This window comes from Leopardus geoffroyi, chromosome D1, assembly GCF_018350155.1.
Source record: "Leopardus geoffroyi isolate Oge1 chromosome D1, O.geoffroyi_Oge1_pat1.0, whole genome shotgun sequence".
Lineage (NCBI taxonomy): Eukaryota > Metazoa > Chordata > Mammalia > Carnivora > Felidae > Leopardus > Leopardus geoffroyi.
Genome location: NC_059329.1, coordinates 98,728,040 through 98,748,093, shown reverse-complemented (window position 1 = coordinate 98,748,093; position 20,054 = coordinate 98,728,040). Strand labels below are relative to the sequence as shown.

Below are 20,054 nucleotides of genomic sequence, written 5' to 3'. Positions count from 1 at the left end.
GGCGGGAGCTGGGGGAAGTTGTTGGAGGAGGAGCCCGCAGGCTGGATTTGGTAAGGCTAGGGAGCTGACGAGAGCCGTCTGAGAAGTTCCAGATGCAGCCACGGCAGCAGCTGCAAATGCCCACCCCTTCCGACCTTGGGGGATCACCTCACCCGATCCCCTAAACAGTAAATGCAACTGAGGCCTGGGGGAAGGAGCTTGCCCAAGGCCATAGGGCAAAGGGGCCAAAGAATACAGGCCTCACCCCCGCCCCACCTCTCTTTCACTTTCATTGTTATCGTCCCTGCGGGAAGCGGGAAGCGAGAGGAAATCAGCTCCTCCCCCCGGCCCCGCCGAGCTAGGCAGCCAGGCAGAGGTCAGGTCTCGGCCAGGTCCTGGCACGCCCCCCTCCCCAAAGGGGTCTGGGTCCAGGGTGTCCAGTCCCCCTCCACCAGACCCCACTGCTTCTGGAAGACCTTCCCAGCCAAAAAAAAAAAAAGAGCAGAAAGGAAAAAAATCCACTTTACTGAGTCACACCCAGCTGTAAACATGTCACCACAAGAGTCCCACTCCAACCCCCAGGCCACACAGTCGGGCGGCGATGAAATGACTGAGTACATAGGGAGGGTCACCAGGGGTAGGTGCCAAGCAGGGCGGCGGGCAGGCAAATGCAGCAGGCTCTGTTTCTGGAAGGAAGCCCTGGGAAGGGTGGAGTCGGGGCAGGAGAGAGGGCCCAAGCTGCCAGGAGGCTCAGGGTGGGGGCCCTAAAGGAGCAGGTGGCTTAGGAAGCCTCTTCCTGAAGGCTCCCTGATAGGGCCTCAAGCCCCTCTGCCCTCCCCCTCTACTCCTAAACCCCACGAGGGCACCTGCTGCGGTGAGGGCCAGGGCTGCCCTGAAGTGGTCCAGCCCCAGTCCCCCAAGGGCCTGCCCAGCCCAGTCCAGTTTCCTGTTCCCCCGTAGGCCCTGGGTCGGGCTGGGGCCACAGGGGGACAGGGGAGATCCCCCAGCTCCTCAGAGTCCAACCCTTGTCCGGGGCGGGCGGCTCCTCAGGGGGCAGCACGGGGCTCCTTCCCTGGGGCATGGGTCCCCCCGTGGTAGTCCGACTGGAATGTGGCAGTGAGGTGGGCGATGAGGGGGCTCATCCTCAGGCTGGCCCTGTCCCTCCTCGCTGCCCTGGTGTCAGCCTCACAGCTACACAGCCGTCTCTTGGTCCTCCCGCTGGATCATCTGGTAGTGCTGCCGGTTCTCTAGGTAGGCGGCGAGCTCGGTGTCCTGAGCCTTCTCGGCCCGCTGCCGGGGGGTGTCGCCCTGGATGAGGGGGTTGCCGCCATCAGTTCAGGGACCTGTTGACCACCCCACCCCCCCAGGCTTGGGAGAGGGCAGGGAACCTTCCCTCCGGGCTGCCAGTGGGGGGAGGGAAAAGCCTCAAAGGCCAGGCAGTCATCCACCCCCCACCCTCCGCTGGCCCAGGTTTCTCAGGATCCGGACTATGCTGGCTGAAGGACAGCTTCGGTCCCGAGCGGCGGCCCTCCCCTGTGGCTCCCCACTTACAAGGGCCCGAGTTTGGGAAAGGGTTGGTTTGTGCTGGTGTGGACTTCCTGCTAGTCTGCTCACCTGCTGGTCTGTCTTCATGAGAGAGGCCCCAGCCTCCACGATGTAGTGGCAGATGGTACGCTGGCCCAAGGCCGCTGCCTGGTGCAGACAGGTCTCCCCACTGCGGAAACAGGGGCTGGCTGTGGACCCCCATCCTGTTCTCAGGGCCCTCTCGTCTGTCTCCAGAGGGCTATTAGAGCACGAAGCTCAGAGCTGTGGGGCAAGGGCAGGACAGAGGTGGCCTGGAAGGGTTTATGGGCTCTGACCATGAACCGAGTGGGAAGGGCTAGATGAAGACAGGGCAGGTTCCAGAGCAACCAAGGTCTCCCGATGCCCAGATACTCACTTCTCCTCCACAGCATCAAGGATCTCTGGGGGCGCTGGAGAAGAGGGGAGGGGAGGGGGAGGTCAGAGAGGCCTGGCGCCCTCCCCTCCTCCCGCTGCGGCCCCCAGCCCCGGGGCCCCCAGTGGCACAGCTCACCGTGGTCCAGCAGGTAGCGGACCACTTCCTTGCTGCCCGTGCTGACCGCATGGTGCAGGAGCGTGCGGCTCTGCTCATCCCGGTGCATGAGGTCGCCCCCAGCTCGGTGCAGCTCCTGGAGCTGAGGGCAGGAGGCAAAGAGCAGGGCTGGGGCTCCTCAGGGCCACCCCCCTGCCAGCCACAGAAACGCCCCATCTCATACAGGCCGCAGGCCTGACACTACTGTGCTCACACATCATCCCTCTGGGGGTCTTTCTGGAGCGTAGGGGAGAGACACTGGGCTTCTCACACCCCAGGGGCCCATGAACTCCCCAGGACCACTGATGACCAAGCCCTGGAGCCTGCGGTTCCTCTAAGACTTGCTCCTTTCTGAGCACCGGGGACAGGCAGGCTGCGCCAGGAAGCCCCTATGAAGGGACACCGGGAGCGGGACAGGGACGGGGACAAGGTGGAATGGGACAATCACCATGGAGATTCTGCAGGGTGCCAGTGGCTGGCTCCCAAACAGGCCAACCCTTGGCCCCACCCCGAGGCCCCGCCCCACATGGCACAGAGGGGAGAAGCCAGAGCCCCTCGCTAGTACCTTACAGAAGTTGTTCCTCTTGGCGGCCTCAATCAGCTCTTCACCTGCACAGAACACCTGCCTGTTACACTCTGGGGCCGGAGGCCCTGGCTCGTGTCGTGTCGGTGCACGAACGTGCTGTGGGGAGGGCGGGCCTGCCGGGGCACGTGTGCTGAGGGCTCGGCTGTGGTCCGTGTGACCGTGTGGACCTTGCCGGTTGTGGGAGGATGTGTGTGGGCTCCACCCCACCTGGGGCCGGGGAGAAGGGAGAGCCCTCACCTTTGGGGGGTGCCACATCCCCTGGCAGTGACCTGCAAGCAGAGTGGGGTGAGATGTGAGCCGGCGACGGCACAGGCCCAGCTGGTCCCCCTCCCCCCCCAAGGTGCTCCCTGCGTTCCTTCAACAGTTTATTGTTGCCTACATGGCAGGTGCTGTTCTGGGTGCTGGTGATACAGCCGTGAGCAAGACCGAGAGCTCGCTCGCACGGAGCTTACATTCCAGTCAGGGAGACGAACAAGTCAACAAACATATAAGGCGTTCTGAGAGTGGGAAGCGCTGAGGGACAGAGACAGCGCGGTGTGATCGCACAGCAACTTCAGCTGGGGTTCCTGGGAAGACTCCTCTGAGGAGGAAACTCCCAAGCTGCGGTCTGAGTGGAGGGGGCAGCTTGATGAGGAATGGGGGGAAGTGTCTGAGGCAGGAAGGACAAGTGCAGAGGAAGGCAAACTTGAGGCCTGGACAACCTGGGAAGGGCACGGTGCTGGGCAGCAGGGATGGAGGGTAGGTGGGTGGAGGGGTGAGGTTGGAGTGCTCGGATGTTGGGGGATGGGGAACAGGACTCATAGAGAAGTGGCGGGAGGTGGGGAACCCAGCGCAGCAGGATGGTCAGTGACGCCACTTTCCTGGGGGCAAGGGACCGGTCAACTGGGTGTGGCCAGGTTCGGTTCTCTGCCAATGACTCAGCCTGTGGGGACCCGGCAGCTAGCTTGACACCGGACATGTGTCTGGTGTGTTGAAGGTGGGACTTCAGGAGCTTCTGGCTTGTGGGTGGGGTTTAGAGCCAGGGGGCTGGAGGAGCCGCAGGACTCACCGGAGTGTGGGTGAGCAGGGGGAGGTGGGAAGAGGGGAAGTGGGGGTTGGGAGGTCAGGCCGGGCCGATGCCCCCAGCAGCTCAGGGTCCAGAATATAAATCTCATCCTGTGCGATCTCAGTCACATAGTTGAGGTGTTCCTGTGGGTGGGGAGGTCAGGGACCAAGGGTCAGGATCTTCCAGGGCCGCCGATGGTGGGGGTGCAGGGGCAAGGCCAACGGACCTGGAGAAGCCTCTGCCAGGAGCATGAACGCGAGCAGGCGCAAGCCGGGTGAGGGGCCCTGCCAGCCTCTCTTCCCCTCGCCTTCCCAGCCCCTTCGCACTGCTGAGCCTTTACCCAGGTCGCCCAGCCTCTGGGCAGAAGTGCCTTAGCATCTGTGTCTCGCTGGGCGGCATCTGTGTTCCCAGGCCCTCGCACCCACCCAGCAAGACTTTTCTGGGAATGCCAGCTCCCTTCACTGTTGGGCGGCGTGCGTGCCAGTCTGGAGGGCAGGGCCATGCCCTATCTGCGGCCCGAGCAGGTGTGCGGGCGCGACACAGTATGAGGACTGAGGGCGGGGGAGCCCATCTGTGGAAGTGTGGGCCAACAAGAGAGGGCCCTCGGGTGGCTCGGAGCCAGCGATGGATGGAGGGCTGCGAGTGCTCACCTGGGCCCGGTCGATCCTGTAGAAGCGGCTGGCAGTGGTGGCTGTGGGGAAGGCAGAGAGCCGGCTGAGGGGACAGGAGGCCCTTGTCCAGGCCCAGATTTTCTGCTGCCCCACCAGAAGCCCTGAGGGAGGGGGCAGGACACAGCCCGGGACTGCCAGGAGCTAGTCCTTCAGGGCCACTCACCGTCCAGGAAGCACCACTTGGGGGACAGTTTCTGGCAGGTGGGGGACTTGGCTCCAGCACCTTCGTGCTCCTGCTGAGAGAAGCGGAGGCCGGGAGTTGGGAGAGAAAGGAAACTGCAGCAGCTGGGCACAAGCGGGACGGGCTCCTGACCCCCTCCCTCACCTGCTGGAGCCTCTCGATGTGCGCCCGGCAGAGCTCTAGGTCGCTGTCTCCTGGGACCACCACGGTGCCCAGTGGCACGGCTGGGGGACAGAGCAGGCCGTCAGCAGCTGGCCGTATCCTCCTGCCTCCCCCCCCCCACCCCCGCCAGGACTTGGCAGCTCCTTGCCCCCAACTGTCACTCACAGGCCTCCTTGAGCTGCTCCTTATCGTAATGCAGGGCCTCGTAGTCATGCATGCTGACTCTGCTCACCTGGATCCGCAGCTGCTCAGGCACGGGCTGCTGGCTGAGGCACGGGGCGGAAGGTGGGAAGAGGGCACATGGCAAGGATCCTCAGCCAGCCACTGAGGGGCAGACTGAGGGGCCCTGCCCAGCTTCCCTGGGTCAGAGGGACTGGAGGCCCCCTTTCCGGCTGGGGAAACCAAGGCTCAAGAGAGGGGCAGAGTCTGGCCTTGGGTCCAGGGCAGGTGGCCGGGAGGGGGACGTACTCGCTATGCAGGGGGGCGGCACTCCGCCGCTTGGCCTTCTGCACCATGGTGGCCTGGTTGCGCAGGGCGATGCGAATACGAGAGGCCGCGAGTTTGCAGGGCTCGCCATCCACCTGCACCGGGATGGCCTTAGACGTGGTGAGCACCACCTCGCGGCACTGTGTCAGCCGCTCACCGTGCCCGCCCACCTGCAGTGCTGCCTGTGGGCGCAAAAGGCTCAGGTCAGGTGCCAGGGCAGGGGCAGTGGGGCCCCCAGCTCTGTTCCCCCCAGGGATGCTCTGGCCAGGGAACACAATGACAGTGACCCCCCAGACAGAGAGCAGAGAGGGAGGACAATACCCCAGTCAGAGAGCTGAGGGAAGAGCGAGACCCTGCTGGGGGAAGGGAGGGAGGGAAGGGGAGACCCCAGCCAGGGAGATGAGCATGAATTCTCCTATCTCGGCCAGTGAAAGGAAGTTTGGTAATCGCCCCCCTTCCATCTTGGAACAGTATTCTTGGTCACTGCGGGGACAGAGCCAGGGGCAAAGCAGAGCCGGGGCTCCAGGCAGGTCCCTTGCTGGCCCACTCACCAGGGACGTCATGGTAAAGCCAATGACCTCGAGGTAGCCATCATCATGCCGCTGGGGCTCAAAGTCGTGGTGCTCCCCAGGGTGGCCCCAGGGCATGGTGCCTGCGCAGTACCTGGAGGGGAAGGCAACACAAGGGCCTTCAGAGGACAGTCCTGCAGGATGGAGACAGCTGGGCCCACACAGAGCCCTCCCCTCCTCACCTGGGAATATTCAGGAAAACAATGCACTGGGGCTTCAGGTCCTGGATCTTGGGGGTCAGGTCGGTTCCATCACACTGGAGGCAGGAACAGGGGAGGGTGTAAGCTATACAGCCGTGCCAAGGCAGCCTCCCTCTCTGCTGGGCCCACCCACTGCCTGCCGGCTTGGTCCATTTACCACCACTCGGATGTGCTTGGCCAAGTCCTTAGAGCTGCCCATCAGGAAGTCGGAGAAGGCTGTCTGTGGGAGACAGAGGGCATCACCATCTGGTAACAGAGACTTTCCCTTACCACTGCCCAGAAGGGGTCCTGTGGCCTAGCAGACACAGGTGGGCAGGGGGCTTAGGTGGTAGAACAGTGGGCATGGTGGGGGCTATTGCTGGCAGACCCCAGACTCACCCCGGCGTAGAACATCTTATTTCGAAAGCGGCTGTTGAATTTCTCTGGGTTGGCCTCTGGGTGGCGATAAGAAACAGGGGACAGTCAGTCATTCTGAACCTGCTGGGGCTTCCCAAGCTGGGGTGAGGAGGAAGGGCTGGGAACAAGTGCCTTTCTTTTACTGCTGGGGGTAAGTTCTGACCCTCTCAGGGACCCTCCTGTGTCTCTTCCTCCCCAGCCTCCCAATGCCTCCTCAGCAAGAGGTTGCCAACCTCGAGACTCGTGAAACTCCAGGGTGACGTGGGCATCGAAGCCCAGGCTGAAGTAGTTGTTGAAGACATCCAGGGGCAGCTGGAAAAAGGTCACGGGCCCAGCATCAGGGCTGGGCCTAACAGACCCCTCCCTGCTCTGGCCTGGCCCAGACCAGGGGCCACCAGGCTCACTAAGCCCATGCATTTTTGGAAGCCTTTCCCCCAGTTAAGAGGATCTCACAAAGTTCTTCCTCCAGCCAGTTCCCCGCCTGAGGCTCTGCCCTCTCAGCTTCCGGCTCCGGTGAGGCTCCTCCAAGTGCCCCATACACAAAACAGCCCCAGCTCTGCTGACACTCTCTTCCCTGGCTTTCTGTCCCCCATGATGCTTCTTCCCCAAAGTGCCATATTCTCTAGGAGCTCTGTGAGAACAGGGACTTTGCTTTGTCGCCGCTTAAAATGGTGCCTGGCATGTGGCAGATATTCAGTAAATATTTGCCAAGTGGCTGAATAACAACTAGCTTGTGGAGTACCATTATTACCATTGTACGGAAGAAGCTGAAAGTCTGGAGAAACGAAGAGATTTGCCCAAAGTCCCTGAACTGGCAAGTGAGAAAGAGGAGGCCAGCCCGGGTCTCCCGAGACTGCCCCCCGCCCCCACTGTAGCGGCTGCCCCTGGCCCTGGCCGCCCTACCCGGTCAGTGGCGCCCTCGTCACGCTCCTCGGGCCCCGCGTCGGGGTTGGGCTCAGCACGGAGGTCCCAGCGGTCTAGCTGCACTACATTCCCCTCCTCCACGTGGGAGAGGATCTTGGACACGGGCTCATCCGTGTAGCCCTGGTGGGACAAAGGGCTCAGGAACTGAGCCTCTCCTGGGGAGAGGCGTGCAGGGTCGCACGGCCCACCCCCAGCTCTCCTACCCTGCCGTGGGCTCTTACCCCTCCCCAGTTGAGGGTACGGGCCAAGTCATTGCCAGTGCCCAGGGGCAGAATGGCAACGGGCGGTGGTGGTTTTAAGCGCAGCTGGTCCAGGGTGGAGAGGATCCAGCCGACCTGGAGGGGGCAGAGCACAAGAGGCCAGGTCAGACCAGCGGGGCCCAGGCTCAGGCCCCAGGGAGGCGGGAGACTCGAGAAGCGAGCAGCGGGAGAACTCACCGTGCCGTCGCCTCCGCACGCCAGGATCCGCAGGTTGTGCACTTTGCGGTACATCTCCAGCCTGGGGTCGGAGGACCGGAAGCGTCAGGGTACGTGCACCCTACCCTGAGTGCCAGGCAAGCCCCCTGCCACTGTCCCCACGGAGCCTTGGCAAGTACTTACGCCTCCTTGGGCCCTCCCTGGCTCAGGTCAAAGACTTGTCGGGGATTGAGATACCACAGGAAGGACTGGATGATCTTAGCGCCCTGCGGGGGACCGGGGGAGTCAGTCAGGGCTGGTGGGCTGAAGTGGGGAAAAGCACATGAGAAGGCGGTGGCTGTGGGAAGCAGGCCCAGCGAGGGGCAAGGGGTGGAGACAGAATCAGATCTCCTCGGTATTTCTGGGAAAGAGGGATGGGGCAGGAGCCTGCCATGGAACCTGGGAGCAGTTGCTGGGGAGGGGAGGGGTGCAGAGCTGGAACCCGTTCCTCCCCCAAGGCTCCCGGTGGGGAGGCTGTGTGTACCTGGTTGCCCCCACTCTTGGGGTTCACAAACACCAGCAGGGGCTTCATGAGGGGGGACGGGGTGGGCCTGATGATGAAGGGTCTCCAGCGGCCCTCCTTGGAGACAGAGAGACAATAAGGCTCTTTCCTGTCTTGAAGACCTTACCCCCATTTTCGGCAGTGCGCCCTCATACTACCTCCAGGTCAGACCTTCAGTGGGCCTGGCCATACAGAGGCAACTCGGATCTGGCCTCACACCCTCCTCTGGGGCCCAGAGCCCAAACTGACCCACCAAAGGCTGCATCAGCCCAGGGGCCTCAGTATTCCAAGAAACAGGCCCCTCTTTCCTGTTCCCCTCCAGTGGCCCACCCAGCCCCAGGACTAACCTCTGGCCCTTTCTTGCTAGATTTCCTCTTAAAGGATGCTCTCTTTTTCTTCTTGCTTGCCTTGAGGGTATTCTGCGAGGGAAACAGGGGCATTGGTGACAAGGTGGGAGGGCTGGGGTAGTCAGCAGAGCCCAAACGTGGGAGTGGTGTCAAGGGTGCAGGCAAGACTCACCTGGGGCCTTCGAGCACGAAGGATCCAGGTGGGTGGGATGACCACGGCAGCGTGGACCCCCAGGGAGCACGGCTCCTCGATCTGCTGCAGCATGAAGCAGGACACCTTGCTGTGGTACTAGAGAGGAGGGGGCACAGCTGAGCCGGGCTGAGCTGAGGCCTGGGGACCCCCACCCAGTGCAGCCCAGGGGACGGCCTACGGCGGGGCAGGGCGAGCACTCACTGCTTGCTTGCACCAGGAGCAACTGATGGCCACGATCTCCTTGCTGTGGAAGGTGAACTTCTGCTGGAAGCCCTAGGGGGAAGGGGGTGGTTGGGGCACCAGGGACTGGGTCCAGAGCAGCAGGCCCAACTCCTCTTCTGTTGCCAACCTCTCTCCACCCAGGGAAATTGAGCACATTTTTTAAAATTAAAAAAAAAACAATGGGCCGCCTGGGTGGCTCAGTCGGTTAAGCGTCCGACTTCGGCTCAGGTCATGATCTCGCGGTTCGTGGGTTCAAGCCCCGCGTCGGGCTCTGTGCTGATAGCTAGCTCAGAGCCTGGAGCCTGTCTTCAGATTCTGTGTCTCCCTCTCTCTCTCTGTCCCTCCCGTGCTTGCTTTCTCTCTCTCTCTCAAAAATAAATAAAACATAAAAATAAATAAAAATAAATAAAATAAAATAAAAAACAGAACAAAACGACAAAAAAAACAAAAAAAAAACCCTGTAAAATAAGCTCCTGGAGCAGGGAGGCTTAGGACTCTCTGAAGTTAACTGCAAGGCGTTGGGTGCACACATGTGATCTGCTCAAAGGATCCACAGCTAACTCCTGTAGGCTGAGATGCCCTCCTTCCTGACCCCAGACCCCCAGGCCCCTGGGCACTTACAGCGCTTCACCCTTCTTCACAGTACCTATCACATTCATACCCTTGTTCGCCCTACAAACGTTACTGAGGGCCTGCTGGGTGCCAGACACTGTGCTTGGCACTGAAAGTGGGCAAAGGAAAAGAGGGACAAGGCCCCTCGACCTTCCATGGCCTATGCTTACTGACAGAGACGCACAGGAAGCAGACAATGACTAAGTGACCACCACACTGTGGACTGTGCTCAGGAGGACTGCCTGCAGAGTCTGTCTTCAAGCCACACCCTCCTCCTCCAGGAGGGCAGGGACCCACTACCCACTACCCAGTGGGGCTCAGCACCCAACAGGCGTTCAACAAATGAGTTGCTAAATGAGTAAGTCTAATTCTCAGAGGGCTCACGTGTAATTTCCAAGCAGTCCAGATACCCTGCACTAGAAGATAACTTTCTTCCCTGCTCTCCTGCTCTGTCCAGAAGCCTAGGTGTTTTGGAACTGAATGGGCACCTCAGCCAGGTTGAAACAGAGCCCTAGGACTCTGCACTCAGGAGAAACAGTCGGTGATGGGCAGGTCACACTGGATGCACAGCCTGAGGCTCGGGGGCCACAGGGCCCAGGTCCGGTGGTCATCAGGCTGGCCAACTTCCCTGGGCAGGGCCTCACCTTCCCACAGTGCCGACACTTGCCATCCTGGCGTCGCCTGTGTACCCAGTGGTGGCGCACAAATGTTGGCTGGTGGAGGAAGAGAGAGTATCACCGGAGTGAGGGGTGGGGCTGCAGGAAGCTCTCTGCAGGAGTGTGTGTGAGGTGAGAGGGGCTGGAGACTTCTCTCCATGGCCTCAAGGTGGGGACTGAGGCTCGGGGTAGGGGAGAAGAGTGAGGAGGCACAAGAGGCAGGCAGTGTCCCATCCATTCTGCAAGCAGGGCCTGCCAGGCCTTCCCCATTGAGATGCTCTCAGAGCCTCAGCCCTGCACCTCCCTGGGCCCCAGAGCAGCCTCAAAGTTGCTGAGTCCCCTGGTGGCACTCTGGAGACACTGTGGAGAAGTCCACTCAGGAAACTTGGGGCCTCCTTACCTGTAACTACCCTGGGCACTTACCTCACGGATGTTCCTGGAGCCTGATTCACGGAAGGATGGCTTACAGCGGAAATTTATCTGTGAAACATTGCAGTGACCGCCCAAATGTCAGAACCTCCTTTCACGGAGTCAGGCATATAGCCACCTCCTCCAGGGAAGTGTCACTCACAAGGTAGAGATAGCCCCAAATCATCCTGGGAGCCCTCAGAATGTGAGACACCTCTTTTCAGAAGCCCTCCTGCATCCCTGCCTCCTCTCCACCATAGCCAGAAGGACTTTTTCCTTCCTCTGTTAGTATCCTGGGATGGGGGAGACTTGGAGTTTTGTGTCCACTCCCCCACCATTAAAAGGCAGTATGGTTTACTCCTCCCACATTTTCCCCTTACCCTCGAATGCTCCCAACCTAGGCACGTGCAGGCACCCTGATCGGTGCTTGCAGACTTGTGCTGGCTGGTCCCTGGAGACCATTAGCTCACTTATGAAAACTGGTGTGATCCCATCTTAGCCTCTGTAACACCTGGGGCTACGTTTGTCTCTCTTTTCCCAACTGTCCCTGCTTCAGCCTTAGCAAAGTTGCAGGGAAACCTCACTCTATGAGTCAGGGGCTGGGGCAAGTGACCCACATTAGCCTTGCTGATGCCACTCCTAGTCCTACAAGCTTTCCCATGTGCTGATCGGGGTTTCTGCTGCCTGGGGAGCCCCCCACCCTTGGCCTGGATCTGCCTGCTCAGTGTCCCCTCTACCTTGCTTTAGAAGCACGGGCCCAGAGCCAAGCTTCAGGGCTACACAGGAGTGGCCTAGCTTCGGCAAGACCATGGCCGCTTCTAAATGTTAATTTAAGTGCTAATAAAACGGGGTCTCGGCCATCGCTCATTATTCATCCATAGTGAGCCCCACTCTGTGCCAGGCTTGTTCTGGGCAGTGGGGATAGGGTAGCTAATAAACGAGTGGAGGGAGACAGGACTCAAATGCAGGCATTTCAGCTCTAGGGTCTTTGGCTCTTCACCACCACGCAGGCCAGGGCACTCTTGGCAGGCAACGCTTGTAACATGAGTATCAGTGCAGAAATACACATGTGTGTTTGCTGAGGGACTTCAGCACCCAAAGGGGAGGGGCAGGAAAGGCCGAGCACTCACACTTACCTTCTCCAGTTGCTCAATGCAGGGCGTGTGCACCACGATCTTGCAGGCTGCACACTTTCTCCGGGACACTGATTTCTGCTGCAGAAAATGAAGAGGAGGCCCTGAAGCACCAGGTAACTCCGTCCAGAATGTTGCCCCAGGGCCAGAAGAGAAATCCTTCCATCTTCCCTCTCTGTTCACTGGGAACCCCCGATCCTGGCACCAGAATACAGCCCCGGTTCCTCCTGCCATCCTCAGGCAGCCCACAGCGGGCGCTCAGGTGACAGTCCTGTTCCCACCTTCCCAAGAAGGCCAGCAGAGGTCTGTCTACAGGCTTCTAGACCCACTCTACCAGCAGGGGGCAGCATGCCGCAGAGAGCTCACTCACCAGCATCTTCGCTACACAGTACTGCTCCCCAACATAGCAGAAGTCCCCTGACACGTTGGTCTCGAACCAGATGTGCTCCCCATAGGTCGCGGACTCCTAGACCGCAAGACAAGCGTGCTCAGCGCGAACCTGCTACCCAGCCCACCAGTCAGTCCCTGTCCTGCCCCACCAACCCTCTTCTCTCCCAAGACAAATCTGCTCCAGCCACCACAATCTACTTTGCTCCATCCTGTTTCCCCAATGTCCCTACTCTTTTAAGATTAAAAAAAAAATTTTTTTTAAGTAATCTTTACACCCAGCGTGGGGCTTGAACTTACAACTCCAAGATCAAGAGTCGCAAGTTCCTCCAACTGAACCAGCTAGGTGCCCCTCCCACTGTCCCTACTCTTGAGGGCTTGGCTCAAATGTGGATACCCTAGGAAGGTCTGCCCTGACCCAAAGGCCCATGGGCTCCTCTCACAGCTGCCCCCAGCACCTCCTTCCATCTCTAACTGCTGCTGTGGCTCCAAGCCCATCCACCTGTCCCTCCCTCCTAGCACCCCGCCACTCACGCTCCAGTCCACAGTGCTCCGGATCTGCCGCTCTGGCTCGCTGCACAGGGCCCCGGGAGTGGGAGGAGGGGGTGCCAGGTGCTGGAGGCCCGACTTGGTGATGGCTTTCCTACAGGAAAGGAGATCGCTGAGGCCAGCTGAGCATCTGGTGACTCTGCTTCCTTCTCCCCTTACCTGGGATCTCTGCCCTCACTGTGACTTTAACCCTTGGCCAGGACAGGGACCACAATGAGGAGGGTAGATGCCCCAGGACAACCTAAGCCTCTGAGAGGTTCCCTGCAGGAGACTCAGCCCTCCTCACAGCCCTTGGGGAGCGCGCTGGCTTCCAGGCACTATCCAGAGCCATTCCCAAGTGGGGTGCCCTCAGGCCAGGCACAGTTCCTCAAGGTCCTTCCTCCAGGCCAGTCCCCTTGGGGGCCACACACTCGCCCTGCCGGCCGCAGCTATACCTACGCAAGCAGGGCACTCCAGGTCTGGGGTCCCGCTGACTTGCGCCGTAGGGCTACCTGACGCCTGCGGGACAGCGGGCACACACGAGCAGGCATCACAGGGCCAGCTGTGGTGCCTGAGGCTCTTCGACCCCCAGAGCCAGGGTGTTGGCCTGGGGGCCACTGCTGGCTGAGGCGCCGGTAGTAACCGTGCAGGCCCCAGAGGGCACGGTCGTACACCGCGTCGGCGGGGAGCAGGTGGGAGGAGGCACGGCGACGGCGCAGGTAGCGAGGCACAGGCAGCAGGGTGCCCCGGTGTGAGGATGGGCCTGGTCTCCTGGTGCCTGGCTGGGTGGCACTCAACGGTGCAGCTGTCATGTCTTCCTCCCGAGCTGCCTCCTCCTCCTCATTCGTGCCCATGAGCCCAGCCAACAGCAGGGGCGTGCGCAGAAGCTGCGCCCCAACAGCAGCAGGCTGTGGGGTGGGCACCTCATCCACGAGGAAGCGGGGGTTGCAGGCAGGGGGCACGGTGCTGGAGCGCCGGCGGCTGGTGCCCCGGGTCCCCACCCCACAGCCCAGGAGGCAGCCGTGGAGCTGCGCGCTGGAGCGGCGCCGCTGGAGCAGCGAGGAGGAGGCCTGCCCGGCAGGGGAGCGGCGTCGGACCTTGCCTGTGGGCAGCCCCACGCCGCCGGGCCGCCGCTGCCCCTCCCCAGGGCCTGGCGCCTTCCTCTGGAAGTGTCTCCTAAAGAAGGTCTCCATGGCAGGGGCAGGTGGATGGCTGTTGGGCAGAGATCGGGAGCATCAGGAGCTCGGTCAGGCCACGGCCCATCCTGTGCCTGGGAGCCCAGTCACAGCCTCAGCCCTCTGAGCAGAGAAGCGACACAGGGAGGAAGCGGGAGGATCCGTGGCCTCTGACCCCCATAAACAGGGTGTTTGTAGGTAGCACAGAATCCTCAAGGGAGCCCACGTTTACCACTGTTGGAAGCACTGGCGCTCTCCCCAGTTATACCCTATGCTGCTCCCGCAGTAGTGGGTACAAGGGGCTTCCAGCTACCCATGTGGCTCCCCTGTCCAGGCACCATAATCCACAAAGCCCTGGCCTCTGCCTCCCTCGCCTGAGGCTGATGGAAAAGAAAAAATGGGAGCTGGAAGTCTGCAGTCCTGGGTTCCAGTTTGCAGTCAGCCTCTATGGACTGAGGGACAAAGGATAAGCCTCGTCTTTTCCTCTCACTGGGCCTTTGTTTGGCTACCAACTCAGGGCAGGTTTTAGCTTTCGGTGTCCCCTCCTAGGACACAGCACAAACTAAGCTACGGTAATAAAATGAGGCGCTCTGAAAAAAAACCCATGGGGCATCTGGGTGGCTCAGTTGGTTGGGCATCCAACTCTTGATTTCAGCTCAGGTCGTGATCTCATAGTTCACGGGATCGAGCCCCACAGCGCAGTACTGCCCGTGAGGAGCCTACTTGGGATTTTCTCTCTTTCCCTTTCTCTCCGCCCCTCCCCCATTCGCGCTCACCCTTGCACTCTCTCTAAATAAACAAACATTAACAAAAAAAAGAAAAAAGGAAAGGAAAGGAAAGAAACCCAGTCCAGATATGGCCCCCAGGCTCTCAGCCCCAAGTCATGGGGTCAGGCCCTTATGACTTAGGGATCATAAGGGCCCTGGGGAACAAGGCCCTCAGAACTGGAAGGGGGCTGCACAGGGGGAAAGCCACTCCAGTCCTCACCCAGGGGGACTTTGTATGGGGAGCAAAGAGAGGCCCGAGCCAAGAGAAAAGCCTTCTGGGTGGGTTCTGGGTGTGCATCTCTGTCTCTGGGGGGCTAAAAGAACTTCATTGGTACTAGACTGCTCCGTGTTACCCTTCTGGAAAGGCCTAGTATGGACCTCCCAATGTGGGAAAGTACCGGGTGACAGGTGCTGTCTGAAAACCCTTCCAGCCCTGCTCTCAAGGGAGGCTGTGAACTGCACCTTGACCTAGGAGCCAATACTAGAAGCTCCAACTCTCAGCCCCAGAGCTTCCTCCTGCAGGAGGCAGAACCCATGGGGCCCATCCTCACTCAAACCATCCTTCCTTGACCTGTTCTGAACATGTGCCCAGCTTCCCTCACCAGCTCACCTACTCCTGGCTGCCCCTTCTTCACCGGCTACTGGCATTTCTACATCCTCAGCTCTTCCTGACAATGGGGAGAGGGCAGGAAGCCTGGTAAGCTGGGGCATGGGGGATGCCTCCAGAATGCCCAGGGATGCCTGTGCCCCGCCATCAGGTGACCTCCTGGGCCCTAGTAGCCACAGAGAGGTCTGAGTCACAGCCATGGGACATCTGCCTGCTGAGGGCCCAGCAGAAGTCACACATGGTGGGTGAGAGCCTTGGACAAATGATGGTAGATGATAGGTGGAGGACCGGGCTGCAAGTCTACTGCCCATTCCTCCCACCACCCACACACCCACTCTTTAATTTGCTACCATCCTGTGAGTCCAGCAAGCCTGAAGCCCTGGATGGGGGCAGATATTAGGGGAGAGGCAGATGGGGCCAAGATGTCTGAGCTCCTGTGATCAGTGAGCAGCTGAGGCAGCGTGCCTGGTGAAGCAATGTTTGAGACTGCCTGGCTCTTGGTCTCTGCCTGCTCCAGCCCCCAGCCTCTGCAGGTGACAGGGAGAAGGGCAGGAGTTAAGCTCTGAGGGCAGGAGAACGGGAGTGGACAGAGAGCTCTTGGCTTCCTACTAAAATCAGCATCAACACAGCTAACATTTACTGAGTGCCCACCATGTGCTAGGCACTCTGCTAAGCCCTTTACAAACACACGTATCATTTTATAAACCACAGCAACATGAAAGGACAGGTATGGCATCATGCCATGTTCCTGATGGGAAACTGAGGCACAAGGCAGTAACCTGCCCAAAGTCTACAGCCAGTCAATGGGGGGCCAATGATGGAACCCAAGTCTACCTGAAGGCAAAGCCCATATCCCAGAGCCGTAGTGGAGAGCAGCGTCTTTCCTTTTGGGCCACGAGGCTGGGACTAAAGTGAGATGGGGTAGGGAAGGGAGCCCTAATAAGAGCGACAAAGGCCCCAGGCTGGTCAGGAGCAGAACTAGGACTTGAACCCAGGTCTGCCTGACTCGGGTCTGCTCTGCACCCGGGAAGAGAAGCCTGAAGGCCCAGCTGCCCACTGCTGCCTGGGCACTGGCTTGCCAGCACTCCCCCAGGGTGTCAGCTTTCCCCGCCCGTCTGGTCAGGCTGCCCTGTGACAGCTGCCCAGCCTGGAGGAGATTAGTCACCCGGACACACCGCCTGATGCTAGTGTCACCCACAAAAGGCCGCAGTCAGCAGGGGGAGGTGTTCCAGGCACTCTGCGAGTAGTGAGGAGGTCTGGGCCCTGCCTGCTGCCCCAGACCCACACTGACAAGAGGGGCCAGGAGGCAGAGGTTGCCTCACGACATGTTCCAGCCCACACACTTCCGGGAAGCCCCAAGTTCAACTGTCCGGGAGTCTCATCCGCTGCCTGGTGGTGCGGTCACTGCAAGCGAGGAGCAAGACAGGCGAGGCAAGCCAGGCCAGTGTTCTGTGACCACGTGCAAAGCCGTCCCCACACGGGCCTCAGTTACCTTGTCTGTCTGAGGAGGCTACGAGACTGGCTGAACTGACATTTTATGACAAGTTGTCCTGCAAAGCACCCATGCCTCTATGTTCCCAAAGCCCCCTCCCTGCAGGGCCCATGCTTCCTGCTCCTGTGGTCTCCACAGAAACCTCTGTCCTCTGGTCAGCAGTAGCTTGACTCCTGACTTCCTATCTCTGCTGAGGTTTCTCCTGGTCCAGTCAGAAGCTCGGCCTGGCCTCAGGCCTGTCCCCGCCTTTCCCCACAGCTCAGCTCTGAGCGGCAGTGTCTTCTCACCTCATGCTCTGTCATCTTCTACATACCACACAGTACGTGTAAAGGTCACTGGAAGAAGCCCACAGCAGAGCAAAATGGCTGCCCCTCAGCTTTCTGGTGGGGAACCTGAGCGGAGCTTGTCACACCCAAAGGGGTGGGATGGGAAAGGACTCAAGGGCTCCATGAACCTCCAGCTGGCTGTTGAGAGCCTAGGGAGGACAAAGGATGCTACAGGAGAGACACTCATGGTGGTATCTGGCCTTGTGCCCTTGACGAATAGCAGCGAGTGTGGCTGTGGGCAGCTGCCAGGGGGTGAGCAGGCATGAGCATCCCAGCTTCACTAGCTACTGGCTAGAAAGAACCAGACTCCTGGCCTCTCAGCCCAGACCATCTCACACCTTGTGCTAGTTAGTTTCCAGTGGAAAAGTCCAAGGGCTTGGGAGTCCTGCGTCTGCCATTGCTTTCCCGGATGGATCAACTAAACTTTCTGATCCTCAATTTTCTCATCTGTAAAATGGGGATGATACCAACTAGTTCAGAAGGCTGGCATAAGGCAGATTCTGAAGAGATGATGGTGTAAAGCACCTGACATACCTGGCAGAGTAGGGGCATGGCAGGGCCTACACCCACAGCAGACGCAGGGCATGCAGATCATGCCATCTCCCGGAGTTTGTGTCTGCCCATGGCGGGAGTGGGAACCCAGAAAGGGAAGCAGGAGAACCCAGGGTGGCCACCACCCACTGCCTGAAGAACAGAGCCCGGCAGCCAGAGCCACCTGGGTAACTGCTCATGCTATAAGAAATGCCCTCTGCCCCTGGTACCAACCAGGCCTGGTTCCTAGAGGTGCTCACACAGGACACCCCATGGGATTCAGCCAGGGTTCCCACTCCCAGCTGTGGGCAGGGCTCCACGTGCCCCTTTCCTCAGTGAAGGCTCAGAATGGTGCTCGGTAGCCCCACTTCCAAGTAGCTGCAGGGCAAGGACCTGGAGGCCGCCTCCAGGGTACTAGTGGTCAGAAGCCACCTCTGGCTGCTCTGCTCTCACAGCCCAGATGGTCAGGGGGAAGGAGGTGGAGACAGCTGGGGGCTGGTAAGGGAGAGTCTCAGCTCTCCCAAGGTCCTTACTTGCTAAGAGGAGCCCGCTCAAAACAAAACAAAACAAAACAAAACAAAACAAAACAAAACAAAACAAAACAAATGCGCAGCAGGGAGCAGGTGGGCCAGGGCTGCACGGTAAAGGAGGCCAGCAGGCCAGTAATGTTTACTTCACCAGGGTCTGGTGGTGGCAGGAGCCCAGCCTACCCTTTCCCTTCCCTTTCCTTTTCCATCAGCTTCAGAGTCTCATCCAGGAATGGTGGTGCCAGGGCCGACCCTGATCTGCTCCTCCCCAGACCCACCCAGACAGATACAGGAAGGAGGAAGCAGAAGGCAAGGGTTGGGGGCAGTCCCCTTTGACCTGATCTGGAAGGCAGGGTGGCAGGCGGGTGGTGGGTGAGCGGGTGGGGCCTGGGGTCCCTGTAGGCAGGCGAGTCCAGGCTCTGGCTCCAGCTCCAGGCTGCTGGCCTCTGGCTGAGCAAGTCCTAGTTTGGAGAGCAAGCCGCTGTGGCTGCTCCTCTGCCCCCTCCCCCTCGTCACCCTCCCCCCTGTAGCCTGAGACAGCCGTTATGAAAATAACCCGATTGGTAACCAACTGCACTTCCTCTCCCAGCGGCCGCTCCAGGCCCTGCAGCAAGCAGGCGGCCTGTGGGCGGGCAGGCACACACGCACCAGTCCTGCCTCCTGGCTTCTCTTCCCAAAGTCCCCAGAGCCAGGCTGAGCAATAGCCCAGTAGCCTCCTCTCCACCTGGCACTCGGTAGAGCACACACAGCGCCTGCCTCGACTCCTGGAGAAGATCTGGGAAGACAGAAGGGGAGGAGGGTAGGTTTCCTTTGGGCCACCTAATGTCCTCTCATACTCCCTGGACAGGTGTTCTGGGGTCTGGGGAAAGACAGCTAATCACTGGCTCCAGTCAAAATAACCACAAAAACAAATATCTGTTGAGTCTTTGACAACTTACAAAGCACTTTCTCACAGGCACTTTCAGGCAGAGGGTTTATAATTCTCCTGCATAGGCAGCATTACTGTCCCAGCTAAACCAACAGGGCACCTGAGGTTCCTGGAGGCCTGTGACTACCCAAGCTCAGAAGTGGCTGAGCTGGGACTCTCAATCCTGCATCTCCCAGCCCTGCTGAGGGGGCCTGTCAGAACTGCCCTGGCATGTGTCCAGGAGAGGTCGGCCCACGTCACACCCATTCTGTCCAGAATGCCACCCCCCTCCCAGCTTACACTCCTGGCTTCTCTAGGATCTAGAGTGGCAGCTCTCAAACTCCCTGGCCCCAGGACCCCTTTACACTCTTAAAAATTACTGAAGATCCCCAAAAGGTTTGGTTTATGGGGGTTAGAACTATTACTACTTACCAATATCAGAAATTAAAACTGAGAAATTTTAAAAATATTAACTCATCTAAAAACAATAAACCCATTGTAATGTTAATATAAATAACATACTTTTAATTTCTTTTAATATTTTATTTATTTTTGAGAGAGAGACAGAGTACAAGTGGGTGAGAGGCAGAGAGAGAGGGAGACACAGAATCCAAAGCAGGCTCCAAGCTCTAAGCTATCAGCACAGAGCCCGACGTGGGGCTCAAACTCATGAACTGGGAGATCATGACCTGAGGCGAAGATGGACACCTAACTGACTGAGCCACCAAGCCGCCCCAACATATTTTTATTAAAAAAAAAAAAAGGAAAAGCTAGAAGAGGGGCACTGTTTTAATTTGTGCTAATCTCTTTAATTTCTGGTTTAACAGAAGACAGCTGGATTCTCACATCTGCCTCTGCAGTCAATCTGTCATGGTATGTTGTTTTGGTTGAGTGTATGAAGAAAATTCTGCTTCACGCTGACATGTAGTTAGAAAGGGAAGAGTATTTTAATAGCCTTTTCAGGCAATTATGGATGTTCTTTGCTACT

General features: G+C 59.2%; 1 protein-coding gene across 14 annotated transcripts in view; it reads right to left on the bottom strand.

The window, feature by feature from the left end:
- Nucleotides 1–483: 483 nt before the first annotated feature.
- Nucleotides 484–20,054, bottom strand: part of DGKZ (diacylglycerol kinase zeta) — a 43,370-nt gene continuing 23,799 nt past the window's right edge. For 3 of the 14 annotated variants that reach the window (XM_045486689.1, XM_045486690.1, XM_045486691.1), the window contains exons 2-31: nt 12,741–12,849; nt 12,190–12,285; nt 11,823–11,900; nt 10,702–10,758; nt 10,111–10,335; nt 8,990–9,061; nt 8,768–8,884; nt 8,596–8,667; nt 8,231–8,326; nt 7,891–7,973; nt 7,729–7,789; nt 7,513–7,626; nt 7,271–7,411; nt 6,601–6,679; nt 6,350–6,405; nt 6,129–6,191; nt 5,954–6,027; nt 5,754–5,865; nt 5,185–5,384; nt 4,882–4,982; nt 4,699–4,778; nt 4,537–4,609; nt 4,353–4,393; nt 3,706–3,845; nt 2,895–2,926; nt 2,637–2,680; nt 2,054–2,174; nt 1,919–1,952; nt 1,594–1,693; nt 484–1,287 (exon numbers count right to left, since the gene is read on the bottom strand). In XM_045486689.1, the coding sequence (XP_045342645.1) occupies nt 1,171–1,287; nt 1,594–1,693; nt 1,919–1,952; nt 2,054–2,174; nt 2,637–2,680; nt 2,895–2,926; nt 3,706–3,845; nt 4,353–4,393; nt 4,537–4,609; nt 4,699–4,778; nt 4,882–4,982; nt 5,185–5,384; nt 5,754–5,865; nt 5,954–6,027; nt 6,129–6,191; nt 6,350–6,405; nt 6,601–6,679; nt 7,271–7,411; nt 7,513–7,626; nt 7,729–7,789; nt 7,891–7,973; nt 8,231–8,326; nt 8,596–8,667; nt 8,768–8,884; nt 8,990–9,061; nt 10,111–10,335; nt 10,702–10,758; nt 11,823–11,900; nt 12,190–12,285; nt 12,741–12,849 (2,788 nt within the window). In that variant the 3' untranslated portion in view covers nt 484–1,170. Of the gene's footprint in view, nt 1,288–1,593; nt 1,694–1,918; nt 1,953–2,053; nt 2,175–2,636; nt 2,681–2,894; nt 2,927–3,705; nt 3,846–4,352; nt 4,394–4,536; nt 4,610–4,698; nt 4,779–4,881; nt 4,983–5,184; nt 5,385–5,753; nt 5,866–5,953; nt 6,028–6,128; nt 6,192–6,349; nt 6,406–6,600; nt 6,680–7,270; nt 7,412–7,512; nt 7,627–7,728; nt 7,790–7,890; nt 7,974–8,230; nt 8,327–8,595; nt 8,668–8,767; nt 8,885–8,989; nt 9,062–10,110; nt 10,336–10,701; nt 10,759–11,822; nt 11,901–12,189; nt 12,286–12,740; nt 12,850–13,193; nt 13,947–16,117; nt 16,555–18,496; nt 18,663–20,054 lie in introns of those variants that run through there. The other 11 variants (XM_045486693.1, XM_045486698.1, XM_045486699.1 and 8 more) reach the window with 9 other exon arrangements.